General features: G+C 39.7%; 1 protein-coding gene across 2 annotated transcripts in view; it reads right to left on the bottom strand.

The window, feature by feature from the left end:
* Positions 1 to 24480, bottom strand: part of hibch (3-hydroxyisobutyryl-CoA hydrolase) — a 105448-nt gene that overhangs the window by 17227 nt on the left and 63741 nt on the right. For both annotated transcript variants that reach the window (XM_080198822.1, XM_080198823.1), the window contains 4 exons: positions 13639 to 13784; positions 10150 to 10236; positions 7639 to 7691; positions 2672 to 2753 (listed from right to left, as the gene is read on the bottom strand). In XM_080198822.1, the coding sequence (XP_080054948.1) occupies positions 2672 to 2753; positions 7639 to 7691; positions 10150 to 10236; positions 13639 to 13784 (368 nt within the window). The remainder of the gene's footprint in view (positions 1 to 2671; positions 2754 to 7638; positions 7692 to 10149; positions 10237 to 13638; positions 13785 to 24480) is intronic.

The following is a 24480-nucleotide window of genomic DNA, read 5'->3' as shown; positions in this document are numbered from 1 at the left end:
GTGCACGTGTTGGGATAGACGGTGATTCATATTCGATGTTGGTTGGATAAAGGTCCATGCCTTCTTTAACTTGATGCCATGAATGAACACATCAACCCCTCCTTCTAAGCAAACATCACAAGGTATTGTGGTGTAGTCTACGGTCTGAATATTGGCACCAACTAGGCCTGATCATCGTGAGAAGGTACAACCTGCCCAGTGTTCCCCACATCCACATCTATGGCAGTACAGAGTGCGACACCAACCACTCATTCGTAGCAGAGTGAAGGTACACCTTTAAAAGTTTCACAATTCAATCATGATAACCCTCCATACATCATGCACAAGTAATGCTACCAGATACCAGCACAGCTTAATGTCATTATTATAATTGCTAAACACCCAAGGTTTACTCAGGTGTGCCCTTGATGAATCCTGGAAATTGCTAAGCTCAATCAGCAGCAGAAATATTATCTGGTAAAGGTGGAACCCCACAACACGTGTTGGTTAGAGACCTACTCAAGTGATGATATCTGTCATTAATGCAAAAGAACAAAGCCTGCATGGTACACAACATAAAATCAATAGCTAAAGTACTGTGTGATGTGGATGTAGCCAAGATGATTGTGAATGGGAGTTACCAAGCAAATAAACACTAGATCAACTTATGCACAAGGAAACCAAACTGCCTGTGACAATGGAAATCTACAAGCTCTTGTATCAAGGGATCAAGAGGGTTCCTAGTCTTGTTATCACCAAAGTTTCTGCCCTGAAGTCAACAGATGGTGAAAACAGATGTCTCGCTGAACTGAACAATATGTGTACTGAAGTGGGACACTTTAAAGCAATTGATGTCAAATTATTTCAAGTGGGTGAATGTAGCTACGAGCATTAATAGCTTTAAAATAACTTATTTGAGCCCCTTCTCAGTATGCTGGTGTGGGAAAGTAACAATCTCAAACTTAATGACATTCACAGAATGGGTAAGCAATAGTGTGATAAGAAGCCTTCAGTTAAATAAATTACAGCTGCAGCCTTTATAATGTTGCTCATGAGATTTATAATGCAAGGTACTAACCAAAAGATATAAATATGTTACGCAGCCTTGGTACCAGTTAGCCATTTTGTAAGAGCAGGGCTATGTCTCTCATAGGTTTCTGGATAAGGTCTCAGTTATGTAACTTACAAACTTGAATGGTCTCAATCTTTGACTGCAACAGCACTAGTCCTGTGAAACAGACATCTCCTATTCTGTTTGACACTGTCCTGCAGCCACCTGTCATGGTTGAGTTCGATGAAAAACCCACATTACTTGGATCTCAAGGTAGTCATAAAGTGCTCAGCAAACAGAACAGCAACTGGCAAGGATAGAATCCCAGCTGCGGAGCTCATATATGGGGTGTTCTACCTATTGTGACACTATGATCTTCTCTGCTGGAAAATAGACTCCATTCCACAGGAAATTCCCAATGCAAAAATCATCAAACTGTACAAAACCAAAGTCAGGAAACTGCAAACACCTCATTTCTTAGCACAGGGAAGGCATTTGCTAGCTTTATACTCAGAAGACTCAATCTACCTGCAGACCAAGTGTACTTGGAAACACTGTGGTTTCCATGATGGCAGATTTACTGTGGGACATGATCTTCTCTATATGTCAGCTACAAGAAGTGTAGGGAATGGGATGTGCCTCCTTACCTTGCCTTCATATATTTCACTTTCATACATCTTACTAAAGCATTCAACTCCATCAGCAGAGCAGGATTCCGCAAGATTGGCTTGAATTGGCTGACCACCAAAGCTCTTCAGTCTTATCCATTCATAACATGCATTGCATGTAGTTTGATGGTTTCACTTTCAAAAGTTTCAGAATGAAGAATGGAGTGAAAAAGGCTTATGTCATAGCTCTAACTCTGTTTGGTATCCACCTCTCCATGCTCCTGACCTTTGCCATTGCTGCTGATATGGAAAGAGTCTACTTTCATACAAGGTCAGATGGCAAACTTTACAATCTATCGAGACAAAGTCAGAAACTCATTGCCTCCTGATTAGAGTGCTCCTTTAAAGACTCATGGATTATCTATTCCATGCCTGCAACTTATTCTCCTTAAGTGCCAAGGAAACCATTGCCAAGGGGTAACTCCTCCTCTTCCCACCCCCCATCTAATCTTGATAGGATTGGAGTGAATAAGGGGGATGGGAGAATAAATGTCAACATGAAACAGTTGGGTCAAATGAGTCATTGGCATCACTGACCCTAGATTGGTGAGGAGGTTGGCACAGAAGAGAATAACATACAGGGTTCCCATAGCTAAGCTAGATCTCATCAGCAATGATGCTGCCCGACAACTGAACTCTCAGTAACTGTCTGGGATCTTAGATACAGAAGTTAGTTAGAAAGTTGGAAACACATTCTTCAGCAGAAATTTGTTTATTTGATGGAAAGATACTACTGTACTTTAATTTCAGGATATACAATTATTGAATGCTATAGAGTTATATTTTTGTTATGCTACGGTTTCTATGCAGTGATGAATGATCATCTTCAGAAACCTGTTCACTGTGACACTAATTCCTCTGACGGCATTATGGCTCAGTATTAGCATTAAATTATTGGAGGATCAGTGTGAATTTCTGCTTTCACTACAATGTAACACTGTTCAAATTCTGTTATTCATCTAAAATACTGTACCTCCAAGTGTTGAAGTGCGAATGGACTACCATCTTGCTTCAGATTTTGTAGTATTTCTTCTACACTACTGGCTTTAAATAGTCTGTAGAACAGAAGCAAATGAGAAATTGTTTTGCAATAGACTAATAATTTGTAACATACAGCAATACACATTGCAATACTGACCTGCTATGATACTTATTTGCTTAGGTTATTGTAGATGATCTTCATGAGCTATGAAGCCCTACGTCTATCTGATTAATTAAAATGCTTTAGCTGTGAATCTGAACGAGTATTAATAAATTTCTTTATTAAATCAGGGAATACTTCAAAGTTTGCATCAATAGTTAGTGTAGAAAAAAAGAACATTGGTGCTCAAATAACATTGAAAAGTAAACCTTCAGACGAGGAGTTTATGACAGCAGTAGGAAAAGAAAGGTTTTTAAATATGAATTCAATGTTATGTAACAAGTTGCTGCAAACAATTTAAAAATGTTTTAGCAATAAAGAGTGAGAGAGATCTTGATTGCCCATTTTTAGGTGCTGGAGTGACCTTAGAGCTCAAAAATAGTACCTGCAGTGAATGCATACAGCAGTAGCAAATCTGCCAGATGCTATATATTGAAGGTATTAGCATGCATGCAATGAATGTTTGAAGTATGCGGAGCAGACAAAACATAACAGCAGTGTACAATGTTGATTTGACGCCAATGATGCCATTTTGGAGCTCAGCTCTCAGCTAATACCCTCTCTTAACCTCACACAGCTAAACCTGCGATATGCAGCATGAAGAACCCCTCCACCAGTGCTAGTCAAAGAGATAACCATCAATATTTACAGGTTGCTGGAGCATTAATTCTGAATGTAACTATAATTATACAAGTGCTTGATGCTTTATATAGTTGTTTCATAAGAACATAAGAAATAGGAGCAGGAGTAGGCCATCTAGCCCTTCGAGCCTGCCCCGCCATTCAATAAGATCATGGCTGATCTGTCGTGGCTCAGTTCCACTTTCCCGCCCTCTCCCCATAACCCTTAATCCCCTCTCTTATCAAGAACCCATCAACCCGCTTCTTAAAAATATTTAGCGAGGCAGCCTCCACCACTTCAACGGGCAGAGAATTCCAGAGATTCACCACCCTTTGAGTGAAGAAGTTCCTCCTCAACTCCGTTCTAAACCGCCTCCCCTTTATCTTGAGGCTGTGCCCCCTTAGTCCTACTGTCTTTTTTGAGCGGGAAGAGTCTCTCCACCTCTATCCTATCCATCCCATTCATCATCTTATATGTCTCAATGAGATCTCCCCTCATTCTTCTAAACTCTAACGAGTACAAGCCTAGTTTATTCAGCCTCTCCTCATAGCTCAATCCCCTCAACTCCGGTATCAGCCTAGTAAACCTCCTCTGCACTCCCTCCAGGGCCAAAATATCCTTGTGCAGGTGCGGCGCCCAAAATTGCACACAGTACTCCAGCTGTGGCCTCACCAATGCCCTATACAGCTGCAGCAAGACCTCCCTACTTTTATATTCAATCCCCCTCGCTATGAAGGCCAGCATCCCATTCGCTGGGATGTTTCAAGTTGCATAATTCTACAAGAAGTGATTTGGCAGCTGCTAAGGGATTTTTGATGACTTCCCAGCTTATAAACAAATTAGTTGCTCTCAGACATGGAACACTTGCAGGCATTCCCCTTGGACTACATATGAGTTAGAGAACAAACAGAGCTAGCCCAGGACTGGAAGAGAGGAAGGCGATGGGGAAATGATTCTCACCAAGAGACCATATCTGTCCAGCATGTTCAGGAAACAATTCGAACCTCAGTTTAGAAACAAATGTGTCCTCACTGAAATTTGCCAACTGCTGCATCCACATCTGCAACCTTAGAGCACAATGAGAAAAGCATTGCCAGTGGCTGTGAAGGTGGATGGCCATAAACTCTTAATTTGCCTGGCCCCTCCCAGGCTATACTTGCTGCAACATCTTTCAATTTGCCATCCACTGTTACACAAGTTTCTAGAAATTTGTAAAAAAGGAAGAGAGTAGCTAAAGTGAGTGCTGTCCCTTAGAGAGGCAATTAATATTGGGAAATAAGAAATTGGTAGAGTCTTACCAACACCACAGAATTTGCCAGCCTAAACTGGCTCCCAATTAAGCAGCCCCTCATCTTTGTTTCTGAATTCCTCAGTAGCCTCAACCCCTTTCCATCTGTAATTCTCTCCAGCTAAACCACATTTAAAGATACCTGAACTCATCTAATTCTGGTCCCTTGAGCATCTCTGATTTTAATCATTTCCCTACTGGCGTCTGTGCCTTCAGCTGCAACAGCCTAAAGCTCTGGAATGCCCTCCTTAAACCTCTCCACCTTACAACGCACCTGTGAAGTGCCTTCAGATTTTTATGTTAAATGAGCTATCCATATACAAGTAATTGTTGTTCTGTAGCTTATCTGAATTCTCTGTGGCAGAACCCTCTAGGAATCTGGAACTTGCTATTAAAAATGCTATTCTTCCCCCACCCTACCTGCACACCACCTGACTCACCACATGCAGATCCTGCCTGTAATCTGTCTTCTTAAGATACACTTTGAAAATCTGAACTGCTGGCTGAGAATGAGAGATCAAGTGAAGATGTTGTGTCTTCACTATCACTGTCTTCTTTGTGTTCCTTCATTGCCCAACTAGTTTGTACCTCTCTAGTGTCTGAACAGAGAAAGGCACAAAGATAAGATTGTGGGGTGGGGAATGTAACAGATACATGATTACACCATTTGCAGTTTGCAAATCAGAAGACAGTGCAAGATAACAGGGAAGTAGGATGTAAGAAAGAAGATTAGGTACGAGGATACCATCATAGTTTCAACCTGGTTGCTGGAATGGTCTCAATTATGGATGGTCCAATAATGGCCAGCACTATCCATCCCCACATTGGGGGTTAGGGCATGCTAGTGTGCCTATCCTCCTCCAGTATTGGCATTTGAAGGTGTATTCAGTGATCTTGTCCACTCATGTGAGGCAATTTAACTTATTTCAATCTTAGAGCGACATCTTTGATGTAGCATTGACCTCTACACCTTTTTGAGCATGTCCCAGAGTCCTGTAAACACAAGGTATCTCCTACTTCCTCCACAATGGCTTCCAGTGCAGCACTGAAAAACCTCAAAGCCCACGCTCTTCACTATTATGCTATGCTTTTCCAGAACTTCTTGAACAACTGATAGCACCTGCTCCATCTGCAACATCACTCTCTTTTAAACAGTGCAGCCTAGCTTTAAGTATTGCTATCAAGTTACCATTTTGGGATCTAGCTACTCCATGCAGCCAATGATTAGCGTTGGCTGTGAACAACAATTATTCAAATCAGCATCCTTCGCAGTTAGCATGTCACCTGCATCATAAACAGGCATTGTTTAATCAAGCATCGTGATCTTTACACCCGTTTTCCAGGGCTATCCAAATTAGCCTTCCAAATGTTTACTTGTAGTCACCCACAAAATAATGTGCATAAATTTACTTTCGAAAAGTTAATAAAGATTTACAAATCAAAATGCCACCACTTATTTGCACTTTGCCCCATATTTGCCAAAAGCTTTTACATTAAATTAACGTGTTATGGGTCACTGCAAATGTCTTCACTGATAGTTTTAATAGTTCAGCATTGCATGAATTAAAAAAAAAAGGCTAACCAGATGCAAACAAAAATGACTGAAAGGTATTTTGAATGCAAATATGATTGGTAGTCAAGTGACAACAATTAGTACTTTCATTCCAAGCTATCAGCATTTAAGTTTTACTCTTCAATGTATTTGCAAACCCTCCTCTTTAGAAACCTTGATTGATATTTCCCTAGCTAGGCGCAGAGGCCAAATGTAAAAACCTCCATGGTTGCTCCAGCCAAAAATCAGCAAATTGAGGCAAGACTAGAAATTGGACTGAGGGCATTCTGGTTTGGATATCTTCTTGTAACAACTCGCAGTGCCTTTATCATAATTTGGTTAGTAAGGCAGCTTAGTTATCTCGAAGCTTTAATTCATGGGCCATCCTAGCTTTCAAATCAGGCTACTGCAGGGAACTCAATTTACTGGAAAACTTTATTTTTCCAGGAAAGATAGAAAACTTCCATCAGCCCTCCCTTACAAAGTGACATTTTTCATTAGGATTTTGTATTATGTAGAGGTCACCCAGGTTCAATAATAATTACCTGCATTGAAGCCCTTGGTAAATCCTTGTATCGGACCCTAACCCCAGACAGATGAAACATCTAGTTACCCATTACAAAAGATGACAAGGAAGCACAGCACTAAGTGGGTGACCTTGGCTGTTTTTACTACTTTAAGTTTAACAATTGACTCTGACTTTCTTTCATGTACATTTAAAATTCACATGTCTACTGAAAATTAGTTCTTCCTGGCACATTCTCAAGCAGCACCGATATTAAGCATGGAAAGGTCCACATAATACTATTAAGCAAATCTGTCAGAGATGAAACAACATTTCATGGAGTTAAAAAAAAGTTGACAAATGTGTGCAGTGGGCCAATTCACTGAGTTCTGCTGTGTGATATTCTGGAAAAAGAACAGTTGGCTAATTTCATTCCAACTATTAAATTTCTTACATTCATCTGCACTTGAATGGAATAAATAAACAGCATGTTTCTCTTCTCCCCTATCGCTGACAAAAGGTTGGATTGGAGTTCAAAAGGGAAACTAGAGGAGGCAATTTAATTTAAAAACCAAACTACACAAGGTACAAAAATCAATAATTAAATAATACCCAATCACTCAAAATTAACAGAAAAACAGCACTGGAATGATATTTTACAACGTATATGGAGTAGCTATTTGGCTACAATCAGCACTAAATGTTGAACATACTAAAGCTGAATTTATATTTAACAAGATTTTGGAAAAGTTAGAGTAATACAAATACTACACAGTAGCTGTGACTCTCAGTTACATCCAAACACAAGAATAACATCCATTATTGTAAAGTACCTATTAATCTTGTCCATGTGCTCTTCCAAAACAAAGTTATCATCGGCTCTGCACTGTTGGAAGTAAAAGACAAAATAAACATCCACTGCTTCTCTCAGTTTTCTAGGTCTACAACAATTATGTTTTCAAAAGTTCATTGTTCATTTTTTTCTTGTGACGAAAAAGCCCTTGGATCAACTTGCTAATTTAGTATGATGAAAGGTTAGAGCATGGGAGTGCAATGAAATTTGGATGTTAGCAATTCCCATTATTTTCTGGCATAGGAGTCTTCAAATAGCTACATTTTTCCCAACGTACTTATTTGCAACATAATGCAATTCTGATTTTATGACTCACTTTGCCATCAGAATAATCCTGTTCATTTACATCATGTTGACTTAATTGGGTGATGCTTTTCAAGTTTTTGTTTAACTATTAATTTACAAATGTTCATGTTTGCATTTTTCTCACAAGTAGAATATTTTCTACTGGAAAGGAGGTTACTGCCAGGATTGTCATTGTCATTTGATGAAACACCTTGACTTCAATAATTATTCCTTTAACTAGAGCAAACATTTCTCCAGTTCATCTGACATGAGAATACAATGCTTACTGTACAAATCCTCTGACAAGCAGAGAACTTTCATGATGATCCACAGCAGATGTCGAGCATTTCAGAATGACAAACGAGATACATATGAGTCAGAAATTTAATCACTCTGAAGCACTGATCAGTATTTTAATTTAGCTCTTATTCTACCAGTTAACACACAAAACATGCAGAAAGCTGTCCATTTTCCTTCTTATTCTTCAAATTCATTGGAAAATTTGACATTTTCTAGGACAATAAATGACCTTTGAGTTATTAAGAGAAAACTGCTTTAATTAAACTCTGGCAATCCTGAAGTGGCTACATCACAAAAAACTTATGCCAAAGCAGAATTATTCAGAATCTTTAGTTTTTAAGAACCATGATGGTGAACATTTTCCTATAGTACTTGAGCATTATTTGCAATTTTTTTTATCTCATACCCTTCAGTCCAATTAGTTTATTATACATGCACTGTACTAAATTGCTGCACTGTAAACATTAACCACAATTAATTACTGGCTTAAAGTTTCATCATTAGCATAATAGTTGTTCTAATAGTTTTCATGTTTTACTGCAGCATTTTTGTTACAAAATACTACTACCTGTAATCTTTTGGCCATTTGTAACACAATTGTCCCAATTTATATGTTACAGTGTAAATAATGAGTATAGCATGTGGATAGCAAATTCAGGCCTATAATAAAGTTCCAATTTTGTAAGATTTATTTTTAATTATAGGTGTTGCATTTTGGATAAATGACCTTTAAGATACCAACCAGAGAAAATATTCTACTTGTGAGAAAAATGCAAATCTGAACATTTGCAAATTAATAGTGAAACAAAAACTTGAAAAGCATCACCCAATTAAGTCAACATGATGTAAAGTTCAGACATAATGCCAGTGCATTGCTATTCAGGAGTAAAAGAGACACATTCATGATACTTTTAAAAAACAATTTGTGTCATTCAGTCCCAACAGTAATCGTAAAGTCTGAAGATCAGAACAAATCAGTGTGTTATACTGCAGTTAGAAGGGGTGATTTTCCCAATTAATTCCTGGGGCTAAGTTTTCAGCTCAGATAACCCTGCTGGTAGATGTGCCAATTCTCCACCTACATCACACCTGTGGGCCACTTTGAGGCAAGACTGACATGGAGGTGTGGGCGGGGGTGTGGAGGAGAAGAAAATTGGCAGGTCTTTCTGCTGCCTGCATACGGTATGTGTCACTGCCCAATAAGAACATGCTGAAGCCTATTAAGGGAGTTACAGATGGGATTTTCACCACCCAGTGGGCTGGTGGTAAACCAGGGAACCAGCGCTCCAGTCAGGCCCAGATATTCTCTGTGGCCACAGCTCTATAAGGCACTCATCCCATCAACCTTCATTTAGGCTGCAAGTTCAGTTTTTAGTTTAATTTTTGAAACCTCAGAGTGCCTCCATTTTGAAATGTCCTCTCACTTAATTACCTCTATTGCACCTGATGCTCTTCTCAAGTTGGAAGGACTTCAAAAATCTGCCTGGATAGCAAGTCCATCTCTAAGGCAATCAAGGGTGCACTCCCATGAAAATCAGAATGAGTGAATACTCTCCTCCCAACCCACCCCTCCAAGGCAGGTTTGGGACCAGGGAGTACAGCTCAATTTCCCACCTGGGACGTTGGGGAAGGGGGTGGGGGCGAGTGCGGTGGGAAGATTGCCGGCCCCCTGCTGTTGGGTCACCTACTCTAGACATCCCAATTTTATTCATGCAGGATGTTGTCACATGCTGCAAGGCATTCGACTAAGAGAAGCACTAGTAGCAGCCAAAGCAAGCTAGATACCCTGACGCCTTGGCCACAGGAAATGAGTATCTCAAAATGACCAGTGAAGAAAGAAAACAGGAGATGTAAATTACGAGCAGAGTCAGGTGCTCAGCCTTTACATACTTATAGATCACTGTACCTTGAAATGATAAGAATTTAACACATCTGCAATATCCTCCTTTGAAGGGGATTTTAAAGACAGCAAATCTCTCTCCAGGTCTGGGATCTAAAAAAGAAATTGAACACCAACAAATTGAGAGAAATATGAAGGAATCTAGTTCAGGTAATGGCTCAAGTTTATACAACTGATTTTGCTCCAGTGCACACACAGTCAGAGTATCATTTAATGGTTCTGAAGCATCAACAGCAAATTTGATCAGTTCTAACTGCCTATTGATTTTTACCTACTTAAAGGAAAAATGTAAAACTATTCAAGTTCAGAAAGTCTGAACCAAATCCAGCTAGCTGCTTAATACAATTTCTATTGTTCAGGCACTGGTCTACCAGAATAAAAGATTTTGCCTATCCAGAAAAAAAACATTATTTTCTATAAATGGAGTATAAATCGCTACCGTGCAAAATGTAGCTAAAATACATCCAAAAGCTTTTCTTCCTCAATGCACCACAGATATGCAAACTCCCATAAGATAGATTTTGATAAATCTGAAGATGAAGCATTGATTATGACTTGGCAAACATTGTATCCCTAATGCAGTGTTTTAAAGCATTTTGACAGGTTAAACATCACATCAGCTCCAGCAGTGTGTCCCAAAGTGAAAATATACTGCACAATACGCCATGCAGTCAGCAGCAGTAGTACAGGTTATGAAAAGCCACTAGACACTGATAAGCTGTTCGAAAATTTAGTTACTAATATTTTGGAGAATTCCCTATATCTTGAAGCACTGTATTGAGTTTTTATTCTCCATTTCCAGTCTCTTCACATTAGAGCGAGTAAAAGCAGCTAGCTCCTAAATATTAACTAATGTAACTGGCTATTTAAAGAAGCAAGAGAATAGGTCATATTGACTTGAATTACCATCTCTGCTTGGCACTGCTAACAAGTTTCTCCAAATAGAAACCAATTATTTAAGAAACTATGCTGTTGTCAGGCCAGAAGCAAATTAAAACAAAGCTCCATGAGCAAGTTGTGTTAATTCTTTGTTTCTGTGAATTCGGTGTCAGCTAGGGCCCAATGGTAACACTTTTGTGTCACAGTCACAAGGTTATGAGTTCAAATCCCAATACAGTGGCCTCACTATTACATCTCTGCTAACACTCTAATGCGGTACTGAGGAAGAGCTCCACTTTTGGAAGTGCTGTTTCTTTTGGATGAAACTTTACACCAACACCCCATCTGCCTTCTCAGATGTATGCAAAAGATCCCGATTCAAGGGGTAAGTTTTCCTCAGTGTCCTGGTCCACAATTATGCCTCAGCCAACACCTAAAATCACAGTTACCACGAGTTTGGAGAATTGCCTAAAATCAGATTTTTTGCTCATTATCGCCATTACTTAAAAATGAGACTGAGAACTCAAATAACTATGTTCCAGTCAACCTAACCTCACTGGTGGGAAAATTGTTGGTTAAGATTTGGAGAAACAGTATAAATCGTCACTTGAAAAGGTGAGCTATAAACCAAGGATAGTCAGCGTACATTTGTTGAGGGAACCTTATTGCTGATTAACTTAATTTTTTTTAAGGAGAGTTAATGAGGGAAGTGTGTTTGAAGTAAAAGGATTTCAGCAAGGTATTTGATGAGTTATAGCATGGCAAATTGATCAGAAACATTAAAGTCCATAGAACCCAAAATTGCTTAAGTGGCAGGAAGCAAAGGGTAAAAGTTGGATGATTTTGCTTCCAATGTAGTTCAGTAGGGTTGAGCATTAAATTTTGTTTTTTATATGGTATATATCAACAATTTAAATTTAAATGCATAATTAAGAAGCTTGGAAATGACATAAAAATTGACTATGACTGATAGTGAGGAAGAGGGATGTAGATTGCAGGAAGTATTTCTGCTCTGGGCAGAAAAGTATTAAGTGGAATTCAATCCAGAAAAGTGCGAGGGTGGCACGGGAATACATAATGAATGAGTCTGCACATTGTCCCTGTGTTTGCATAGGTTTCCTCTGGGTGCTCCATTTACCCTCCTCAGTCCAAAGATGTGTGGGTTAGATTGATTGGCCTTGCTAAATTGACCATTATCGTCAAGGAGATAAGTAGGGTAAATAAGTGAGTTTGCAGGGATAGAGTTGGGTGGGATTGTTGTCGGTGTAGGCTCGATGGGCCGAATGGTTTCCTTCTCCAGGTAGGGATTCTATAAATGGCATGAAATTGAGAAGTACAGAGGACCAGAAGGTAGCAGGGCAGGTAAGTAAAGCGATCAAGAGGACATGTAGCATACATGGCTTTACTAACCAAAGCACAGGAATAGGGCATTAATATAGAATTGTGCAAAAAAAAGTTAGCTTGCAACTAGAGTACTGCATACAGTTCTGATCATCACATTATAGAAGTACTAACACTGGAGATGGTACAAAAGAGATTTATGAAGATACTGTCAGATCTGAAAAATTTTAGCCACAAGGAAAGCCTGGATAGGCTAGAGTTGCTTAGTTTGGAACAGACGAGGTTGAGGGAAGATTGAATGGATCCATATAAAAATAATGAAGTTTCTAGATACAGTGGATAATTCCTTTGCGGAGGACTCAATAACCAAGGGCATCAATTTAAATTAATTACAGAAGGATTATAAGTAAGCGAAGGAGAAATAATTTCCCCCAGAGAATAGCTGAGTTTGGAACTTACTGCCTAAAAGGCAGTAGAGGCAGAAACCCTCACTACATTTAAAAAGTAGTTGGATGCACACCTGCAGTGTTTTAATCTACAAGACTACGGACCAAGAGTTGGAAATGTGGTCAGGCTGGATGGCTGTATTTTCACCTGGCACATACAAAATGGGCCAAAGCCTCCTACTTTGCTATAAATTTATTTGATTCTACATGGTAAGCACAAATTGGATACTGCATTTCCTACATTACCGTATTTCAAGCCAGTACACCATTGACACATTCCAAGGTCACATTCTTTCTTTAATTCATTGCAGAAGAATGACCCCAGATTTTTAACATAGATGTTAAAGCTCATTTTTCTCCTTCTCCCTGAAGTTTTAAAGCTGCTGTTCAGTTTGTATAAAAATCGTCACAGTCACATTTCAGATAAAAGTATTACATTGATGTACTGTTAACTGAATATACAAGTTTGCTGCTAACATAAACACGTGTCTCACAGTCCATTGTTCTGAAGCCAGGTACCAGTAAATCCAGGGAACCTGCTTCAAAGTTGACAAACTAAACAACCTGAGGATGACTAAACCATAGATTTTGAGACAAAAGTTGTGGGTGTTTTATTTTTGTAAAATTGTGTGTGTAGAGTGAAATCCTCTTTAAAAGAGTGCTTACTTAAATTTTCCTTGAGCAGTATGTGGATTGCCAAATTTGATGATTGATTAGCAGTCCCTCGCCTCATTTCCCAAAGAAAGTAAAGCAGCCACATATGCTGTTGTCTTATTTAACTAAAGCAAGTTATGATTATGAGCATTGGTTTGTGCAGAAAAAAAAATACCTTTTCAGACATCACAAAATGAGTAGCAATTCCAGCTTGATGCACATTTCGTCCTTTAATTCGAAATCCTGTTAAGGCAAGGTACAAGCCAAGTTTCCCTTTCAATCTTGGCAAGAAAAAACCTCCTCCCACATCTGGAAACAGACCTGTGTACAAATACATTTTAGTTGAACTTATAGTTAAGCTGGTATTCATATGATCAAAGAAAATTCCAGAGTTACTTTGAAAGCTTGGATGTTTTACAAAAGTGCAACACAGCTAAAATTCTACAACTCATTAATTTTAATTCAATTTTCAAATTGTTTTGACCTTTTTTTGTTGCTTTTTGATTGGGTCCATCCAATCAACCGTCTTCCCCCTGCTCCACCTCTCCTTCCCCACCATGTTAAAACTTCCCCTCACGGTACCCCTTATCCTAAAAGCCAAGAGTCTCACTAACCTATTGCCCATTTACGCCATGAAAACTCCGAGCTTATCACGTTCACAAGATCTAACTCCTGCTCCCTTAACCCCATTTCCATTAAATTGCTGATGAACCAATTTATATTCCTAGTCTTCACATCAGTTAACTTTGAAAGCAATTCCTTCTCCTCAGGTACTATCTCAGTTTCTTTTAAAGCTGTCATTACTAATTGTCCTTGACTGCTCCATTTTTGCAAATCACCACTGCATCTTAATATCCCTACCTACTCTAAAGTTAGGGACCAGATTAGAAGGTACATTATGAAGTTTGTCTAAACCCCAACTATTTTTGATTTTGGCATTAGTATAAGGAAAAGGTGTCTGCTCCAGCTGTGGTTCTATTGACCACTAGTAAGTATTCTTAAAACAAACTTTATTTAACAATACAATTTAACTATACAAAAAGAATTAGCATAACTTTTACCAGTTGAAATACTTAAATATGACAAGGTATAATTCTTAACTGCTAGCTATCTTTTTTAGGTCCAATTCAAGCCATATTACCATTAACATAAATTCTTCCTCAGAATCAGTTAGCAAAAACACACAGGCTTAAGTAGGTTGCTAGTTTTGCAGCCTTTTAACACTTCTAGATAGAGAGACACTTGACTTCTGACTCTCAAACAGCAGCTTTCAGAAAAAGACCTGCCTTTGTACAGCAGGACCCAAGAAAGAGAGTGCGTGCAAGGGAGAAAGCAGCTCTTGCCTTTTGCAAACCTCTGGAGAGAAATACCTCTTTTCAAGCAGGTTTCAGGCTTCAATTTCCAGAGAGAGAAAAAGAGTTGCTCCTTTCAAATTCAAACAGCAACTGCCTGCTTGTCTCTCTGCAAGCTGAGCATTCTCTCTGGACTTGCACATGTCAATCAACCTAGTTAAACCCTACCCTGAAACCCCAGGGGGCAGCCCCAAAAAAAAACTGTATTAATTCAGTAAAACAAAGACCCTAATAACTAGGAGCAATAACTTTTCCGCAGGTGCAGCATGTGGACTGTTGGCCACAGACAAACGACACTGTAATCAGAGTTGTAACATAAAGCAGTCCCTTTACAAAAAACATGACAAATACATTTCTGAAGGCACAGTATTATCACAGTTACCAGCTCCCAAATCCATGCCTATCCTACCCTTTGTTCTAATCTGATGCCCTAGCATCAAAATGGCCCTAAACAAAGTAGCACATGATTCTGTGTCTGTCACAATGAATTATCCTTCCTGGTCTCTGATATAATTGTTGATACAATTGACCACACCATCCTCTTTCAAGTTTCCCCTGCATTATCCTATTTAGTGAGACTACCCTCATTTGGTTCCACTCAGAACATCCCTAGTAATGATATTACTTCCAGGGGCTACAAGGATCCTTGGTCTGTTTCTTGTAATTATTTAGAAGCTTGGCAATATCATCCACATACATAGGGCTAGTATAACGTGGTTACACTTGCTTCCACTTCTGCACCAGATCTTTTGATTTCTTCCAATACCTCTATGTTGTTAAGTGTCCCACTGATGCCAGGCCCTGCATCAGCTGCAATTGCTTCCAGATAAAGACTAGAAAGACTGAAACCATTATCTTTACCATCCTATTGTTATTATCTCCCTCCTCAGCCATCATGTGCAGCAATACAGTGACACAATGGTTAGCGTGAATGGCCTCCTTCTGCACTGTAGAAGTTCTAGGACATGATTCTATAATTATATCTCAAAATGGCCCAGAGTATTCTATACCTAGGAATCCTATTCAGCAGATTCTTGGCTCTTCACAGCAGATACTCATTGACAAATATTGCCTGTTTCAAACCCCATAACACAATTTCCCTCTGCCTATTTGTCACTGAATCTCTCATCCATGCATTCATCACCTTGAAACCTGACTACTGCAATTTTTTTTTATTGGTCTCCCAATTTTCATTCTCTGAAAACTTCAGTTCATCCCAAGCTCTGCTACTCGCATCCCATCCTGCACCAAGTCCCACTCACCCATCATTTGTCCTCACAGGCTCCCAGATCTCCAATGCCTCAAATACAATGTTATAATCCTTGTGTTTACATTCCTCATAGTCTCAACACTACCTCCACCCATCTTGGTGTACTCCTCCAGCCTAGAACTCCTCTCCCTCAGCTCAATCTTCCTCGAAATTGCCTGGTTGTACACCCTCAACAATCACTCCCTATTCCCCCACCACCCACCCCCATACTCTATCCCCCCCCATCATTAGATAAACCTATCAGGAAAATAAACATTAAAATCGTTATGAGAACCCAGAACCCAAAGCAGGACATGGTTGTAGAGGTGACTGAAATGGTCCCAGAAATGTTTAAGTCAGAAAGTTTATTGATGCAATTAAGTATATCTAACCTTTTGCTTCCACAATTTTTAAAATAAGATCTAAAAATGTAATGCAGACAAGAGTAATTGAGAAAATTCTGAAAAGAATAGGCTCAACCTCCATTGACAGATTTAAGCAGTAACTTTTCGTATCTTTTATTTTTGTGGCATATATGGGTTAAGCGCTCACAGAAAATGGTCAACCTTGCAGATGCACATCAAATCTGCAAAACCAGGATATAGATACCAATTATGTTTGATCAGGTGTTTAATGATATATCCAAACGATTCAATTTAAATCTTGTGGGTTATATTGTGTGCAAATAGGTTTCATTTCCAGCTCCTTTGGCATTAAGAGGAACAACTTTAAATGGTATTCACTCTGTCCACTCTCTTACCATCTGTTTTTTAAAGAATCTTTCATGGGATGTGGGTATCCAGGGCAATATTTGTTGCTCATCCCCAGCTTGATTCAAAATGAAGCAATAGATGGGCTAGAAAAGTTTCAGAGGTGATCATATAAATAACTTGGCAAAAGTTAATATTCAGTGTTCAATTCTATTTGCAGTGGCTGCAGATTTTCTATTCTACAGAAACGTAAGACTGTACCTACTGTAATCCACTCTGTGTAATTAGTTATTATAACTTACATATTTGCTGCTTAATTTAAGTAATTGTTAGTTCTTAGCCCATGTCACAGCAGAGTAAAGTGTCTATTCTACTGCCTTCCGAAGTCAAGGAAGATTAAATAAACCAAGTGCCAAGGGGTTTTTGTTCAATCCTATTGCTAAATATACATTACGCAGGTCAAGGCATACTCAACAATGCTAACATTACATAGCTATATAGACAGTTAGCGAAAGTGGACTGATGAATTACATTAAAAGATAAGACAGTAGCTAAGTAATGGCAGACACTTAAGATGTTTCACAATTCTCAACAAAAGATTTATTCCATCGAATAAGGGGGGAAATCAATCATTTGCAGCTAACTGAGATAATAATGATGGTATCAAAATTTAAAAAAATCAAAACGTTGGAAGGATTAGTGGTAGCCAGAAGACTTGGAAAATAAGCAAAGGATAACTAAAAAAAAAATAAAAAGGCAGAAAATAAATTTGAGAGCAAATTAAGGATGTAAGGGAGAGGACGTAAAAACAATCAGTAAGAGCCTACATGGAAGAGAGTAAGTACATTGGTCCTCACAGGGTGAGCCTAGGGAATTACTAATGGGAAACAAGGAAATAGCAGAGACTTTCCACAAATATTCTGAATCTGTTCAAGGTAGAAGACACTAAAAGCATTCCAATAATAGTAGAAAATCAAGAAGCTAAGGGAGGGTGGAGCTTAAAATATTAAATACCAGACACATTTATAGGACTAAAGTCTGACAAGTCCTGGGGCTGTAAATGAAGTAACTGCAGAGACAGAAGAAACACGCATTGGCTATAATCTCCCAAAACTCTTTCGATTCTGGAACGATCCCTATTCAAAAACGGAGGAAGTAGGAAGCACATAACAATAGAGCAGTTAGTCCAAAAACGGCGATTAAAAAACACTGCAATCCATTACAGAGAAAGTAGTATGAACAGAAAATGCTAGAAAAACTCAGCAGGTCTGGCAGTGTCTGTGGACAGAAAAGCAGAATTAATGTTTCGGTGAGTTTGTATGGCACTTTCAGAGCTAAAGAGAGGGAGAAATGTGATGGATTTTATGCGATTTAAAGAGGGACTGGAGCAAGCAGAGCAAGTAGAAGGTCAGAGACTATGAGAGTAGGAGAGATTTGACAAATATGCTATGGCCATAAGACAAAAGGAATGTTAAAGATTAAAGGAGGCGCTGATAGCAGCATAAAGGTAAGATAGCAAAATGTGTTAGTAGCAGAAGGGCCAGAGTCAAGATAGAGGAGGGAGTTTATGGTCTGAAGCTGTTGAACTCAATGTGAAGTCCAGAAGACTGAAAAGCCTGAAATATTGAAGCAGGCCACAGACTGACATGTGGACACGAGAGTAAGGTGGTAATTTGAAATGGCAAGCATCAGGAAGGTCATTCTCCTGGACTGAGCAAAGGTGTTCTGCAAAGCAGTCACCCAGTCTGAATTTAGTCTCTCCAATGTAGAGGAGACCACATTGTGATCAGCGAATACTGAAGGAGGTGCTGCTTCACCTGAAAGGACTGTTTGGATCCTTGGATGGTGAAGAGGGAGGTGGTAAAGGAGGAGGTGTTGCATCTTCTGCCATTGCATGGGTAGGGGATGAGAAGTTGGAGGAGGGAGTGGTCCTTGCAGAATACTGATGGGGGAAGGGGGTGGGGTGGAAGAAATGTGTTTTGTGGTGGCATCATACTGAAGTTGACAGAAAAGGGCAGAGGAGATCCTTTGAATGTGGAGGTTGGCTGGGTGAAAAGTGAGAATGAGTGGGATCCTATAATGGTTGAGGGTGAGGAAACAGTGAGCCTAATGGTAAGGGAGATGGTCAAACACAGCTGGGTGACCAGTAGAACCAGTAGAGGGAGGCGGGGGGGGGGGGGGGGGGGGACTTGGCTATAGTTCAGGAAGAAGGAAATATGTCAGATGCATCGTTTTGGTAAGTAACATATTCAATCAGAATAGATGTGATGGAGGGTCTTAAGTACCAAAAGGTGTGTGAGGGTGGAATTGAGGTGACGAGATAAACATAAGAACTAGGAGCAGGAGTTGGCATCTGGCCCCTCGAGCCTGCTCCGCCATTCAATAAGATCATGGCTGATCTTTTCATGGACTCAGCTCCACTTATCTGCCCGCTCACCATAACCCTTAATTCCTTTACTATTCAAACATTTATCTACCCTTGCCTTAAATACAGGTAGCCTCAACTGCTTCACTGGGAAGAGAACTCCACAGTTTCACAACCCTTTATGTGAAGACGTTCCTCCTCAACTCAGTCCAAAATCTGCTTCCCCGTATTTTGAGGCTATGCCCCCTAGTTCTAGTTTCATCCACCAGTGGAAACAACTTCCCTGCTTCTATCTTATCAATTCCCCTCATAATTTTATATGTTTCTATAAGATCTCTCCTCATTCTTCTGAATTCCAATGAGTATAGCCCCAGTCTACTCAGTCTCTCCTCGTAAGCCAAAGCTCTCAATTCTGGAATCAACCTAGTGAATCTCCTCTACACCACCTCCAATGCCAGTATATCCTCTCTCAAATAAGGAGACCAAAACTATACACAGTACTCCAGGTGCGGCCTCACCAGCACCTGATACAGCTGCAACATAACCTCTCTGTTTTCAAACGCCATCCCTCTAGCAATAAAGGACAAAATTCCATTTGCCTTCTTAATTACTTGCTGCACCTGCAAACCAATTCCTGGAGATTCTTGCACAAGGACACCCAGGTCCCTCTGCACAGCAGCATGCTGCAATTTTTTACCATTTAAATAATAGTCCATTTTGCTGTTATTCCTACCAAAATGAATGACCTCACATATACCAACAGTGTACTCCATCTGCCAAACCCTCACCCACTTGATTAGACTATCTTTATCACTTTGCAGATGTTCAGCGTCCTCTGCACACTTGGCTCTGCCACTCATCTTAGTGTCATCTGTGAATTTTGACACACTATACCTGGTCCCCAACTCCAAATCATCTATGCAAATCATAAACAATTGCGAACCCAACACTGATCCTTCAGGCACACTACTAGTCACTGATCGCCAACCAGAAAAACACCCATTTACCCCCACTCTTTGCTTTGTTAGTTCATCAATCCTCTATCCATGCTAATACATTACCTGTAACACCGTGCACTTTTATCTAATGTAGCAGTCTTTGGTGCGGCACCTTGTCAAATGCCTTCTGAAAATCCAGATACACCACATTCACAGGTTCCCCATTGTTCACTGCATACGTAATGTTCTCAAAAAATTCCACCAAATTAGTCAAACGTGACTTTCCCTTCATGAACCTATGCTGCATCTTATCAATGGGACAATTTATATCCAGATGTCTCACTATTTCTTCCTTGATGATAGGAAAAATGCTTGAATCTACTACAGAAGTTAAACTAACCTGCCTATAGTTACTCACCTTTGGTCTACCTACTTCTTTTAAACAGTGGCATCACATTTGCTGTTTTCCAATCTGCAGGAGCCTCCCCAGAGTCCAGCAAATTTTGGTAAATTACCACTAGTGCATTTGCTATTTCTCCCGCCATTTCTTTTACTACCCTGGGATGCATTCCATCAGGACCAGGAGACTTGTCTACCCGTAGCCCCATTAATTTGCCCAACGTTACCTCTTTCGTGATAGTGATAGCTTCTAGGTTCTCACTTGCCATAGCCTGTCGTCAATTTTTGGCAGTTATTTCACGACGAAGACCGACACAAAATACCTGTTCAATGCCTCAGCCATTTTCTCATTACCAGTTATTACATCCCCCTTCTCATTCTCCAAAGAAGCAATGTTTACTTTCGCCACTCTTTTTCGTTTTATACATTTGTTGAAACTTTTGCTTTTATATTCCAGTTTACTCTCATAATCCATCTTACTTTTCTTTATAGCTTTTTTTGTGGCTTTCTGCTGGCCTTAGGATTTCCCAATCTTTTAGGTTCCCACGAATCTTTGCCATTTTGTATGCATTTTCTCTCAATTTGACACCCTCCTTTATTTCCTTCGATATTCATGAGTGATTATCTCTTTTTCTACAGTCCTTCCTTATCACTGGCATATACTTTTGCTGAGTACGGTGAAAGATCGCTTTGAAAGTCCTCCACTGTTCCTCAATTGTCCCATGGGGGTTAATATTTAGTGGGTTAGATGGGGATTAATAGTATGGGAAGGGGGCTGGTTCTCAGCAGGCTCCAACCTCCTGACACTGGGACCCTCAATCAGGCACTGAGTGTTTTTGAATGAAGACCATGCCCTGCAAGTCTGCAAGCAACACTAACAGTTTGCTTTTTGAGCTTGCCACTTGGTGACTGGCTTGCCCACTGCTGGCTGTATATTAGTGGTTGTGGGCTGAGGCTCTTAAGTAAACATTAATGACTGTCTTAAGGGCCTCAATTGACAGAGTGGGAAGGCTACAGGATCCCCACCTGCCACCTTCCTGCTCAATCAAATGACTTCCAAGGTCTGAACTCACCTTGGGAGAGGGCATTAAATTCTGCCCAAAGTGCCCAATTCAAAAATTTGGTAGCTGGGTAAAATGTGAAAGCACCACCTTAACTTGGAGTGTAGTAAATAGACCAGCTCAACCAACATAGTCTATTTAATCATAAAAATAGTTCTGATTTTATCAAAAAAAAATCAATAGACAGTTTTAAACATATAACCAGCTGAAAGGTTAATTTTTAAATACAAGGCAGTCTCATTTTTGCTCGGTGTTCAAACTCAAATTAAGGTACAATCAAATGTTTTGTTTGGTTTGAGTTTTGCTTTCACAATGTCTTTTACACAGTGTTTTTGTGAATTAAAGAATTAAAAATATGGCAAATTGAGCTATCTACTTTCAGCGTAGTATCGAACAAGCTTTTAGTTTTGTTTTAAAATAATATTGCTTTTTTTTGTCTTGTTTAGCAATATGCTGGAGAATGCATAATGAACTGGAAATCCAGACTTGTACAGTATTCTGCAAACATTCAGCATGATAATATCTGTTAATATTAAAAGTACTTTAGTACTTCATTGTTATCACAGGGATATCATATTTTAGGTCTGTAACAAAAAGTACTGGAGCTAGACTTTTGTTGTGATTTTGTTGACATTCTTTATAATCTTTTCCATATCATACATCAATCTCTATGCTCCAGTTTTTGCCAACAAACATGGGACATAACTTCCTTGGAGTGGCAATCAGTGGTGGATTGCCACTTCGTACGTACTTCTCTGCACTAAAATGCCCACATCGCCTAACCTTGCTGTTGAGACTCAGGAAGAAAAGATAAGGCTCCAGCAGCAAAGCATAATAAAAGTGGAGTGAAGGAGGACATGCCCTCTTCCAATACCAGCTGCCAGAAAGCTGGTGAATTTGACGCGCCACTGAACTTAACAGCACAGGGAGAAGATAAGTGATTGGGTGGAGGTTGTTTGGCCATCAGAAGTGGGAGGATTCAGCCATCGGGAGTGGGAGGGAAGACGGACATTGGACGTGGGGGTTAAGAATCATTAGAGATGGGGTATACCATGGGGGTTTGGTGCTTAGTTTGGGGGGGGGGGGGGGGGGCGGGCGGGGTGGTCTCCCAGTTAGGGCTCAGTCTGGATCCTTAAAATAGTTATACTAAAGTTAGAAGTGCTTTTATTCCTTCCACCCTTTCAGAATAACTATGAGTGTAAAACTGGCAAAACCACCCAAAGTTACTGACTTCAATTCAGATCGTTCCCAGCACAGGGCAATTGTCGAGGAGAAATTGACCCTTCTGGACGATTGCTGAGTAAACCTATGGGAACCTCCAAGAGGGATTCCCCAGTGCATCTTTGGGGTATCTTCCAAATCTGATGCTGGGGAGCTATGTCTCAATCTCAAAGCTCTGCACCATTTGATTTCATAAATTTACCTATAAAGACCTAACAAATGACAATTAAAACGGAAGCACACCAGCATTGCTATGTTACATATAGAAAGTCAGACAAATGTCCATTCATTGCCCTGAAATGGCCTTTTTTCAAACACTAATAGTTTACATGCAGCTACTAATACAGAATGCATTCCACACTTCCATGCCTTAAAAGGTAAGTTTGTGTTAGTGTTAATCCTAGTTTGTTGATGCATTTAGCACACCTCCATTTGTGTATCAAGACTTTGCTTCTGGGAAATGTGCTGTATTTGACGTAAGGAGCATTTTGGCTTCACTTTACTTTGCTCTTTATTCCCTGGCGAGTCTTTTCAAAGTTCCAATGCTTTCAGCCTTTTTTCTCAGTTACAAGTGGAGCACATTCTTTCAGATTTTAAAATGTTTTGTTCTAGCAAGATTTTGTTGTGTCCACCATCATTGAGGTTATTCACAGCAAAAGAAAAGGAAATACAAACCAACCTGAAATGTTAACTTTTCCTCTCCACAGATACTATTTCACCTGAACGTTTCCTAGCATTTTGTTTTTATTTTAGGTTAGAAAAGTTACTTCGCTTGCATACTGTAACTGGGGACCCTAATAAGTTAGGAAGAGTTTTTAAACATTAGACACTAAAGGCACTGACAGAACTAGCAGTATTACGTTAAATGACTTTTTGAAAACAAGCTTATAAGCTAATAAGAGAATAATTTACATAGGTAAATGCAGTGAGAGATTTAAACGAGTGATTATGATTTTAACACACACATGCTGATATTTTGAACGTATTAGTGTATTGTTTAAGATATGTTGTTCATTTTAGCCAACAGCAATTTGCTGCAAAGCATCATGGCAAAAAGGAATTAGGGGAAATCATATTCCAAGAGAATATTTAGACCTTAGGGATATGCAAGATTTATCAGTAAAGATTCAGACAGACAGAACATCGAGGACACTTAATCACAGGTCATCAATAGAGTTTAGAACATAGAACATTACAGCGCAGTACAGGCCCTTCGGCCCTCGATGTTGCGCTGACCAGTGGAACCAATCTAATGACCCTCTAAGCTAAACTATTCCAATGTTATCCATATGCCTATCCACTGACCATTTGAACGCCCTTAAAGTTGGCGAGTCCACAACTGCCGCAGGCAGTGCATTCCACGCCCTTACTACCCTCTGAGAAAAGAACCTACCTCTGACATCCGTCCTATAATCATCATCCCTCAATTTAAAGCCATGTCCACTCGTGTTAGTGATCACCATCTGAGGAAAAAGGCTCTCACTGTCCACCCTATCTAATCCTCTTATCATCTTGTATGCCTCAATTAGGTCACCTCTTAACCTTCTCTCTAACAAAAACAACCTCAAGTCCCTCAGCCTTTCCTCATAAGACCTTCCCACCATACCAGGCAACATCCTGGTAAACCTCCTCTGCGCCCTTTCCAATGCTTCCACATCTTTCTTATAATGCAGCAACCAGAACTGTATGCAATACTCCAAGTGCGGCCACACCAGAGTTTTG

Source organism: Carcharhinus amblyrhynchos, chromosome 11 (assembly GCF_965287045.1).
Source record: "Carcharhinus amblyrhynchos chromosome 11, sCarAmb.v2.hapA, whole genome shotgun sequence".
Lineage (NCBI taxonomy): Eukaryota > Metazoa > Chordata > Chondrichthyes > Carcharhiniformes > Carcharhinidae > Carcharhinus > Carcharhinus amblyrhynchos.
This window is presented reverse-complemented; position numbering and strand designations above follow the sequence as displayed.